Here is a 12,358-nt window from a genome sequence, read left to right as displayed (position 1 = left end):
TGATGTAAAGACTGTGATGTTTCCCTGACGATGTATCCCACATTTTTCATCACCATCCTGAAAGAATCCAGAAGATCCTAAATAAATCTGTGTCTGTGTGTGACATGTTTTGTGACATTTTCCTATTAATGCAGATGCATAAGAGATTTATTTATTAGGTGATTCCAACATATTGCATTTTTGATCATGTTTAAAGATTTTAGTACAGTCTAATCATTTAATTTTCTTTATAACAAGGCTTTTGCCTTGACAGGAGTTGTCTACACAAAGTCTTATTACAATTAATAAATTACTATAGTTGAAAAACTTATGATGCAATTATTTCACTTTTCCCCCCAAGGTAATGTCAACCCATTATGGTTTACAGTGTATGTAAAAGTCAAACGGAGTCTGCCCAAAGTAGTGGAATTGACAACTTCCACACCTCTTACAGTGAATTTAAAACAATGTTAATGAGCACCCTAAAAAAGCCACCCTAGACAACCTGTATGTAACTCTGGAATTTATTTACAGTCTCAAATCTGCTCTGAAGCAAAGTTAATGAGGTGATTGTTCCCCTTCAAGCAACTTAACCCACCGTTAACCCAATCTGAAATGTAACATGGTGAACAGGAAGCTTAAATTGCACTCCTAGTTGCACAATTTTACATATCTGATCCATGATAGTAATTTTTAATGCTAAGTGAAATCTTCAAACAACATCTAAAGACCGACCTCTTCCTGAAATACTTTTTAAAAAATGAGAAAGTTGTCTTTGTGCATTCATACTATATTATCTCCCTAACATAGTTTTTGACTGATGGTATTTTTATAGTATGTTACCTAGTAAGCCAGTATCAATGCACTCATCAATAGACTTACAAAGTCGCTCTGGAAAAGGATGTCTGCCAAATGGCTTAAAGGTAAATGGAAGTACAAATGCTAAACTTTACAGACAACATCAACAACAGTTCACAAATAATATTTCATGATTTTAAAAATAGAGCAGTACAGTGATACTCCAGAACACATCTAGAAATACATATAATGATGCAAAATACAATGTTTTTATATGAAGGAAATACTTTATATGAAGGAAATAACAAAAAAGAACAGCATGTAAAAGTTTAATACAGTATATGAATAAATGCATGTATTTGGAATAACATAATAATACTTGGTCAGGACCCCACTTTGCTCTCAGAATAGCTTCAATTCTTCATGGCATGGATTCCAGAAGGTGTTGGAAACATTCCTTTGAGATTCTGGTCCGTGTTGACATGATTGCATCACATAATTGCTACAGGTTTGTCAGCTGAACATTCATGCTGTGACTTTCCTGGTCTAGAACATCCCAAAGATTTCAGATCTGCTGACTGGGGAGGACAGAGTCACGTTTAAGGAACCCGTTTGAGACTTTGTGATGTACATGTATTATCATACTGACGTAGCCATCAATTAAATGGTTCCATAATGGGATGCGCATGACCAACAAAAATACTCAAGTTCTGTCAAGAAAAGATTTTTCACACCATTACACTGACAAGCTGAGTCCATGGATTCATGCCGAATACCTTAACATCTGCATGTTTCAGCAGAAATCTAAATTTGCCAGACAAGGCATTCATAAAGCCTGTGCCCAATTTAGCCTCAGATTTCTGTTCTTGGGTGACAGGAGTGAAACCCTACATGGTCTCCTGGTGTTGTAGCCCATCCCCTTCAAGGTTTGATGTGTTGTGGGTTCAGAGATGCTTTTCTGTTCAACACTGTTACAAAGAGTCATTTGAATTACCATAACTTTCCTGTCATCTCAATACAGCATGGCCATTCTCCTCTGACCTCTGACCTCTCTAAGCTACAAGGTGTTTCTGCCTTCAGAACTGCCACTCAGTAGATGTTTTTTCCAGCATTCTGTGTAAACTCTAGAGACTGTTTTATATGAGAATCCCAAATCGACAGTTTCTGAAATGCTAAAGCAAGCCCATTTGGCATCAATATCCAGCTACTGTCAGACACTGAGATGATATTTTTCCAAAAGGCAGACCTGGAGACTGCAGTCCCAGAAGAAGGGTAAAAAACTTAGGAATTGGACAAAGTCCAGCCAATAAGCCATTTGCGACTGATTTTCCACTTAAGGGCATTCATGTAATGTGTGCTATAAACTCCTGCAATCAGATATGTTTCCTGAATCTCTAGACACAATCCTAGTTTGGTAAATCTGTCAAATAGGTGAAACCTACAGGCACAGGCATCTAGGTTAGAGAGACTAAATCTTTCTAGTCAAACAGTGCTGTAGATCTTCTCATGGAGAAACCTTTTGGGGTGATAGAACAACCAGTGAAAGTGTGTTAGAAGTATGTCAGTGTTTTGGCAGTGTACATTTCACAGTGCTTTGTCTGGTTGAAATCACAATTGGCCCAATGCAGGTCTCAACGGGAGGCAAAAGTCCAGGTTCAGCCTGATCAAGATACATGATATTGGTCCTAACGTGCACCACAGAGCATATGTGCAGGTGAAGTGGGGAATACACTGCTTTCGATTTACACTGTCTCAGCTCATTCATCTAGACATCAACTCAGGTTTTCAGAGCTTCTTTTGGCACTTAGTCATCATCACCAGGGCTGAATGTTTACAACAGGCTGTATAAATTGTGGAGTCTGGCCTAGATGCAAATCTGTCAGCTGAGTATATGTGTTTGCTCTGGAATCACTACACACATCATTCTTAAAAGAGCCAGTGTCAAGGCAGTGGGCAAATAATTAAAGGCCAGCAATGTTCAGAGGTCCACCCTGCAGGAGCTCAACCATGTTAGCATTGGCTGCCTACAGAGTACAATATAGCCTATGGTAAAAACCAAACCAACTGTAGAAATACAGACATAGAAAAACTCTATGAATTAGCAGGAATCCAAACTAAGGATAGCAGAGTCAGCATGGTACGGTATATACTGTAGAATGAGAACCAACTCTATGGTGCTTAGCAGCTTGTGTTATTCGCAAGCTTCATTAGCCAGTTACAGTAAGTAGCAGGATCTATCAGAATGTGGAACACTTGGAAGAAGAAAACAACATATTTGAAAACAGAACAAGAATCCACTCAGTCAATTGGTCAATAATATTCATGTACAGTAGCAGAGATGAGGCCACTGTGGATGAAGTGGAGCCAGATAGATAATAATACAAAAAAACAGACAGCTAAGTGTACTCTAAATGCATGCAAGGTGTAAAAATGGACTGCAGGCTAATGAAAAAAGAAAGGGAAAAGTGAGGTCAGTTTGGCTCAGAATGCACCAATATGTGAATAATGTTAACATTTGATATGCTTTATTATTTAACCCTTTAAGCTTTCATTATTTATTTATATATATATTTATCTAATTATTTATTTAAGCTAAATTATTTATTTTTTGTTAAATATCTATTGGTACAACTGTTACAGCTGAACCTATAATATCCTCCTCCACTGCTCAGTCCTCAAGCACCTCTCGACTGGTCCCATTTTATTTCTGGCAACTGGATGGTGGAATGAATTTCCCCCAGACATCTAGGAAGAAGATGCAATGCTGTCCTCAGTACACACCAAATCAGAAATTATCTTAGCATACCGAGTTTAGTGCATGAGATCTATACTGATATATAATGACAATGTGAAGAATAGAATAAATCTATTAACCTGAAATACACTTTCTTCTGCCAAAGTGGATATATAAAGTGTATATCCACAACCTTAGATCCAGATATAAAAAATAAAGGAAAATAAAATGAACTGAAATTAATCTGAATAACACTTGACATTAACAATAGACATTGTCACAAGGCACAGGAATCTGAATGTAGATTTAAATCCCTAATGAGGAAGCCAGAGGCAACAGCAGCAAAAAAAAAAAGAAAGAAAGAAAGAAAAGAAAAACCTTCCAGAGACAACATTACGAAGAAACCTGGAGAGGACCCAGCATGGTGGGCTAATCAGGCTAATTATTTTACATTATGGCAACAGAAGATGCAGCGAGGAAACAAACTTGGACAAACTATCACAAGCTGCGATGTTGAAAACTCACAGCAGAGTCTTGAGCAAACGGGAAGGTGAAGGTGGTTCGGCAGTGAAAAACAAAAAAGCAAACCGAAAAAAAAATATACAAAATGTATGTGTCATATAAACTAATACATTTATTGCTATATATTATAATGATTCGTTTCTTTATGCTATCAGAAGGTTTAACATTAATAGCCATCTGGTTAAATGTATATTAAAGCCTGAATCATTACAAGCACATTGTATCATTTAAATAATAATAAAAAAGTACATGCATCTAGGAGTAAGAAGATGACCTAGAATAGAAAACAATCTTGTGTTACAGACCTATCATTTCAGTGTCCTGCTTTAGGGATGGTGGTAGCTACATTATGTGGTTGTGTGAACTTACTCCACGTCCTCTATAATACACTGTTAATGTTAAAAAGATAAAATAATTGTTCGGCTTTTATCCATGCAGGGTCATAGTCACTTTGAGGCTTGAACCATTATTTATTAAGTTTCACCTCTCAGGATGTGTGAACATTCTCACACACACACACACACACACACACACACACACACACACACACACACACACACACACACACACACACACACACACACACACGCTGCAGATGGAGACGTCTGCAGGGTGTGGAGCTTCTGTAGCAGAATGATCTTGCTCATTTACTCCATTGATTTTAAAGATCTGAGCAGGTGATAAATTCATTTAATCTTTAATATTAATTTAAAATTAATTGAATCTTAGATTTCAAATTTAAATAAATGCTAGTATATCTTACAGATTCTGATGAAGAATGGAAATTTGTTCTATATCTGAAAAACTTACTAACACTGGAAAAAATAAGATATACAGTACAAGAGATATACAAAAGAAAATAAATAAATCGGTGCACATTTCTTTGGCTAGACTGATACCATGAACACTGGTGGCTCTTTTTTTTAATAGTCGACTTTTATGAAATACAACTAAATTTACATCTCTGGTCAATTTTGCTAACAATGAATATAAAACATTTGTTGCATGTTGCAGGCCATGTGACACTTTCTAGTTTATTCACTCATTCACTCATCTTACATCATCTTTATATTACACATACACGTGCACAATTTTTACACCCAGGGGACAATTTAGATTCATCACTTCTTCAAGGGTGTGTGTGTGATTTTGTTTAACCATGAATTTTGGTCGTTTGGGTAATTATGATGAGTGCTATTAATATTCATTGTGCCCTGAAGTCCAGCATCATAGAAAGACTAAACAAAGGTTTATTTGGATTATTATTTGGATTTGTTCTTCCTTCCTTCTCGAACACATCATGGGCTGTAAAAATAAAAAAATACTCATTAAACCTGGACTTATAGGTGACATATTACATTATATTATATTATATTATATTATATTATATTATATTATATTATATTATATTGTAAAAAAAAAAAGGTTTTTAAAAAAAATTAAAGAAACACCTTCTAAACCCTTCTAAACCCTTCTAAACATATCAAAACAAACACTGAAATATTTGTATGCTATTTAAATATATATATATATATATATATATATATATATATATATATATATATATATATATATATATATATATATATATGTGTGTGTGTGTGTGTGTGTGTGTGTGTGTGTGTGTGTGTGTGTGTGTAAATTACAAGTATTTAAAAAGGTAATACATAGTAAATGCACTGTGTATTAGAATAATACATTGTGTGCCCATTATACTATATATATATGTATAAAAGAGAACTTTTTTCTTTTCAGTTTTTCTTTTCCCCTCATTGTAATAAATTTTGAATGATTCAGTGCTGTGTTGTCCATACGTCATCTCAAATTTGTTTCCAGCATTTTATAGCAAAAGGTTATTGCAGCATGCAAAGAATATAACAAAGATTAATTATCACACTGAACAAACTCACATCAGTTTTCAGAGTTTTCCGACGACTAGACTAGACTACTGACTGCCCAAATAAAGTTCCATATGGGTTAAATGAAAGGCTTCTGACTGAAATGCACTGCTGCTTTGTTTATTAATACCTTTCATTTACAGAGTCAACTGTTGAAACCCAAATAAAAGACTAATCTTACGTGTGATTTCACACCTCATTTCACATTATAAAAATAGTCGACTTAACATATTCTCTCGCATAAATGCATTTGTAAAAGGGTAATTATGAAGTTACAAAAACAGCAATAAATTTATAATTACATGTTTGATATAATTATGCATAATTATATATTATATATAACGCGTAACAGGTCATTTACTACCTAAGAAACAAAGGGTTCTTACAACCCACACGTGCATGTGTAATGTTACTCTGAGTTGCATATAAAACATTAATGGCAGCATGATTCTTTGGGAGCTGGTGATGAAATTATGGTGTAACCTTTATCAATGTACCAGCAAACCAGCGGTGTGCTCTTGCATATCACAGATCAGCTACTCTAGCTTATTCTCCATCCAACAATAATGCTATAAGAAACCACATCTATCTATCTATCTATCTATCTATCTATCTATCTATCTATCTATCTATCTATCTATCTATCTATCTATCTATCTATCTATCTATCTATCTTAAAAATTATAATAATGCTATATTGTTTGTTTAATTTAAGCTCATTTTAGCTACTTTATTATAAGAACTAAAGCTATATGCTTTATCATTAATGAGAACAGTACAGGATAATCACCGCAATTATAAATCTACCCTTATGGTCATTCTGAGGTCAGACTTGCTGTGTGAAAATACTTTAGTAATATAAGAAATTAATAGATAAATCATTTTGTGTAAATAATATAAATAATTTCAAACGTAATATGAATAAATACTTAATGACAATTAATAGAACAAAAGCATGACGATGATAATGATGATGATCAGTAGTAGTAGTGCCTTATTATTGCTATAAATGCTGTATATTCATCATCATCATCATCATCATCGTTATCAAAAACAAAGTTGTCATTATTATTATTGCTGTGTAATTTCACATTTAATTTCAACTAAATGTCTAAGTTGTTTACAACATTAATCAATAAAGTTACAAGATATTTAAAAAAAAACTCAAATGAACTAAAATTACAAAAGAAAAAGAAAAAAGCTGTTTAATCAAAATAATGAGAACAACCATGAAACAATTACACTTATTCATAAATAAATAAATAAATAAATAAATAAATAAATAAATAAATAAATAAAAGCCTGGAAGTTTAAGCCTATTGTATCTTCAGATCAGATTTCAGTGTGATTTTGGCTGGATTTCAGTGTGTTTTTCTTATGTTTTGTACCCCACAAAGCAAACAGTGCAAACACTGAGGCCTAATGTCCAGGATGTGTCCGTCGTTTTAACCTGTTATTGACTGTCTGGGATAGTTTGAGGCTTTTAGACACCATGCGAGGTGCCTTGAGCTCCGACAGCCTCCCCCTCAGGCTACACTTCCAGAGACGGATTGTCACATCAGGGAATGAAAGTAAATTTCCCAAACAAAAACTACTTTTTCCGAGGGTGATTTTCACTTCCCAAACAATATACTATAGGAGTGAAACTTCTCAACAAGGAAGCGTAGGTTATGGACATGAGTGCCAACAGAGTTTGAACACAGGCAAAACTCCAGCAGATCTGATGCAACACGCCTGCAACCGGCTCCAAACTGTACAGCTCCAGTGTCCTTCCTCACAGCCGCTCATTAACTAGTCCTCAGTCTTGCGCCTTTACGCGCACTTGTGTGATTTCTTTAATCAGCAATTAGACTTGTATGCAAATTAACTTGTATGCAAATTAGCCTAATTTTAATAACAAGCAATATATATATATATTTTTTTATCTATTCTTGAATTAACCTTCCGATACACGGATATAAATAACTCTGTCACTTCCTAACATAATGGGTAACGGAGTGTTTACAGCGGAAGCTTATAGCGCAGGTCAGTTGACGTTTATTACGGTTCAGAAGGAAGGACGCGGATTGATATGAGGGGGGTGTGATAAGGCTATGTTTGTATAGGCGTTGTGCGCAAAAGTTTTAGAAACGTTTTTTCCCCTCTCACTAGGTCATCTTCAACATCAAATGGTTTGAACAAGACTGAAGAGATGCTTTATTAATGTGAACTGTTCCTGTTCCTGTGAGTTTTCAGCGTGGAGAGCGCACTTCAGCCCACATCAACATGGAGTAAGTGTTTACTTCTGTGCCATTTATTTCTGTCCAGGCAGAAACGCCCTAGATGGATGTTCTGTTTTGTTTTGTTTGCGTTGCGCTGTGTTTAGCGTTCGAATTGTTTTATTTTGACATACAGATCAGTGTAAAAACTTTCTTGAGATCATGTTTTGTCTCTGTCGGAAAATATTGGAGTTTGTATACAAAGTCCAAACCTTTGGGTAAGTCCCTTTCTTCACAGATGTATGTATCCATTACTCTGGACAACAAATCAGGGATAGATACTTTCTTATATAGACATCACATCTGCAGATATGTAATTGTGTTATGGTTTTTATTCATTTATTATCCAACAGCTGTTGTTTTTGTTGTTGTTGTTTGTTTTTGGGGGGTTTTTTGTCTGTAATTTTCTCTATGTTTAATGCCCTTAATGACTCTGCTGACAGCTAGCGGTTCAGTAACCACGTGACTTCTCTCTGCTCTTTTGACTCAGATGATTTGTTCATTCAATCATATGAACATAGTGGGAATTATCAATGATCACAATAATATATAATAATATAATAATAATATAAGTAATATATATATAACAATAAGTAAAAAGTGAATCTTATCATTAGCAAATATTTATTATATTATATTATATACATGTTATATAATATTAGATAATATGTTCTCTGTAAATAATAAATTCTCTGTGTTTTCAAAAGGCTTACATTTTCTGTTAGTTTGATTCATTGATTCAGAAACAGATTCGTTAGGTAAACTTGTACAAAGTAAGTGGACTTGCTTGTATGTAAACTCAGACACAGATGAAACTGATTAATGCGAATCCATTTCAGCAAGCAAAACATTTTTTCAAGAGATTTGAAAAGAATACTACAGAATCCTGTCCTTTATAATAACCGTGTAATCCTGTGTAAGGTTTGTTTAACACACACACAATTGGTGTTTTTTTTCTTTCTTTCTTTTTTTTCTTTTATAGGTATTACTTTTTCTTGGCATTACGCTATGTGAAGCACTCCTTGAATTCGGACACATTTGAGTACGCAATTGAGTACTTCAAGCAAATCAGAGAACATTGTGGCAGCATAGATCCTTTTTTGCAAAATTCTCCTCATTTGCAAAGCCGACCTCCGAATCCTCTCTTTCCCACTGGCTAATGACAGCCAATCCCAGAACGGAGGGGAGGAGTCTACACCGACGTACGGACGTACATTGGTAAGCAGAGAGATGATTTTTTATTTTACCCGATAGTCAGTGGACACCGCACTGCAGTATATGTGTTAATGGCGTACCGTAAGTAAAGCTAATGACTTTATTTCATATTGTGTGTCCTTTGTTATGCTTTGCTGGTGAATGCATTTCTAGCTATGTGTATTGAATGGACAGTCTGAAACTGATGATATGATTACATGGCTGGGTAGAAATAAGTGCATAGGTATGTTTAGTGATAAAAAGCCAAAGTGATTGGACTCAAAAAAATTGCATTTTCTTTTCTTTAATTTTGAAACGTAATTTATAATTCACCATTATTTATTGTTTATTTTGTCCTTTTCAGATTGGATGACAGAACATTTTGACAGCTACCCACTTTCAACATCAACTGAATCGTCTCCTGGCTCATCGATTCCACCTTCCCCCTTGGAACATGATGTCCAGGTGCCCTCAGATTTGGAGGTCATGACCTCCCTCCTAAAAGAAGAACTTGCTCAACTCGAGGATTATTACCTATTTGAATCAGCGCCCATGAAAGCAGATAAATGGCAGAAATGTGATAAAGGCTACCAAGCGATGTCTGCACCGTCATATTACCAGTTACCCTGCTCTTCATACAATGTGAACCAGTCCGAATCGAACCCTAGGCTTGTTACCCTGGCAACAGGTGAGCTTGACCTGAGAGGGTTTTGTGGCAGCTCTGTTGGAAGATCTAAAACCTCCAGACCTGCTCCTTACAGCTATGTTCGGACGCACTCCACTAGCCAAAGGATAGCATCAAATGGTTGCAAAGACGTGGAAGTTTTTGAGAAAGAGACATGGACTTTCAAAGGGACTCATTCAGGTTATGCGGAGATGGCGTTAGACCAGTGTGCTGTTGACAAGATTTTTGGGAAGAACCATATCGGTACGAAAAAGGTTCGAGAATGTGCCATATTGTTAAAGGAAGAGGAAAAGAGATGTTTCACTGAAGACGTTTTTTACAGAGCAGAGATGGTGAAAAGTTTGGATGGTGGTGCACCACTGGATGTGCACCATAGGAGAGAAGGTCAAGTTCCTGGAATGAAGATTCTTGGTCATGGTCATGAAGCTGTTCCTATGCCCGTGCTGCACTGTAGTGAAAATGGAAGTAATCCTGCGTTTAAACACCCAGAAGTAGCTGAGTGTTACTTTAGTCAAATTACTGCTAATTTAGAACCATATCATGGCTATATGAACGAAGTAGATCAGCCAGTCCGCTCTGGGGATGTCGAGTCTATGAATAACGGTTACTCAAGCCATGAATGCCTTGTAGATCAAAGCTTTGAATGTCTGTCCGGAGACAGTGTTGGATCTTCTTTGGAGTTCCCAGCACAGAAACCAATGCAAAGGCTAAGAGAAAACCTGTGTGTGTTCAAGCCGGAGGTCAAAGTAAGTTGCCTGGAAAGGAGCCATGGAGAGCGCAAACAGAAGAAAAGAGACCAGAACAAGACAGCTGCTTACAGGTAAAGTACCAGTGTTCTTTACCACATGAGCAGAAAAGCGTATATGTCAAACCGTTTCAGCTCTGAAACATGAAGCCTGGTATACAAGCGCATGTTCAGCTGAGTCCCTGTCAGTTATTGTATCATTGTGACAATAGGTAGCTACTGAATTCAAGAAGTTTCTCTGACAAGTGAGGATAAATCTCTTTATTTAGAGACTGTGGTGTGTTTTTAATGTGGTGATATTGTTCATCCTTCAGGTCTAGTTTGCCAAATTTGATGTATGCATTGTCCTCACACAGACAACAATAGCGCTGATCTGCTCTGAACATATTAACACCAGGTATCGACAGCGGAAGAGGGCGGAGCAGGACTGCTTGGAGGAAGAGCTTCATGGATTGGAAGGGAGAAACAGAGAGCTGCGAGACAAAGCCGAATCTGTAGAGAGAGAGATCCAGTATGTCAAAGACCTCCTGATTGAAGTGTATAAGGCTCGGAGTCAGCGCCTCAAAGAGGATTCCAGTGCCTAAAGCCCGTTTTAAGCACCAGCATTGAAAGATCAGCTTTTTTTGGCAAGGACTTTTTTTTTTTTTTTTTTTTTTAAATGACCTCTGGTTGTATGTTTTTTGACGTTTAAAATAAACGATAAGACTCGGAAACAAGCTCTTTGCTGGGGTTGCTGAATAGAATTTTAGCGAATTATGTAATGAACACTGTGATACCAGCTTTAGGCTGACCAGTATTCTTAGTATTCTAACGAGAGCTAAAGATATTATGCATTTTCATGATTCGGTTTGACTTGATTTTTTTTTTCTTTTTTTTTTTTTACAATTCTCTGTGCATATGAAATCATTTATACCAAAAAATAGAAACCAACAGCTATACTACGTATGCTAGCAAAGATGTGTGTTTGTTGTGTGGGGCATGATGGTACAGCTTAGTCAGGATGTGTAAGAATGTGATTGCAAATAATTACTGCTATTTTTCTTTGCGCTGTAACTATAAAAGCCCTGTAATGTTAAGTGTAATTCATTTTTGTTTCATTGACCTAAATACCATTTTTGTATTTTTAATACTTTATTTCGCTTCTACGTCTTTATTTAACGATGCAGGATTTTTTTTTTCAATCACATTTAAAACAGTGTACATTATCAGCCAATGTACTGTGGTTTGAAGCACACTAGTAAGCTTTTAGATTTCTTGGTAACTTCACTGGCTCAGGTACTGAATGCATGTCAGAAATATTAAGAAGCATGTTAGGTTACGGTTTACTGCATGACTCTCATGATTATATGACTGCATTGTACATTATGACAGCAAGTAGACTTTGTTTCTTCCATCAGACCTTTTATTACCATTTTCTCGATTTGAAGCTGCCAAATTATTTGCTCAATTTATAAAGCATGAAACTGCGTTAATCAGTATGAGAGGCCGTTTGCTTTCTTGTGCGGGTTTGCGGCAAACAATCACTGTCATCTACGAACCAGCATA

At 35.9% G+C, this 12,358-nt stretch overlaps 1 protein-coding gene across 3 annotated transcripts; it reads left to right on the top strand.

The window, feature by feature from the left end:
• The first annotated feature begins 7,987 nt into the window (after positions 1-7,987).
• Positions 7,988-11,690, top strand: atf5b (activating transcription factor 5b). Of its 3 annotated transcripts, none has more exons than XM_047820911.1 (4): positions 7,988-8,201; positions 9,172-9,407; positions 9,748-10,888; positions 11,128-11,690. In XM_047820911.1, the coding sequence occupies exons 3-4, from the start codon at positions 9,753-9,755 to the stop codon at positions 11,177-11,179; spliced, it is 1,188 nt and encodes a 395-aa protein (XP_047676867.1). In that variant the 5' UTR covers positions 7,988-8,201; positions 9,172-9,407; positions 9,748-9,752; the 3' UTR covers positions 11,180-11,690. The 3 variants fall into 3 exon arrangements, with proteins under 3 accessions (XP_047676867.1, XP_047676868.1, XP_027029846.1); XM_047820912.1 differs by having other exon boundaries at positions 11,170-11,309; XM_027174045.2 differs by having other exon boundaries at positions 7,992-8,201; positions 11,211-11,690.
• Positions 11,691-12,358: the final 668 nt, after the last annotated feature.

This window comes from Tachysurus fulvidraco, chromosome 11, assembly GCF_022655615.1.
Source record: "Tachysurus fulvidraco isolate hzauxx_2018 chromosome 11, HZAU_PFXX_2.0, whole genome shotgun sequence".
Classification (NCBI taxonomy): Eukaryota; Metazoa; Chordata; class Actinopteri; order Siluriformes; family Bagridae; genus Tachysurus; species Tachysurus fulvidraco.
This window is presented reverse-complemented; position numbering and strand designations above follow the sequence as displayed.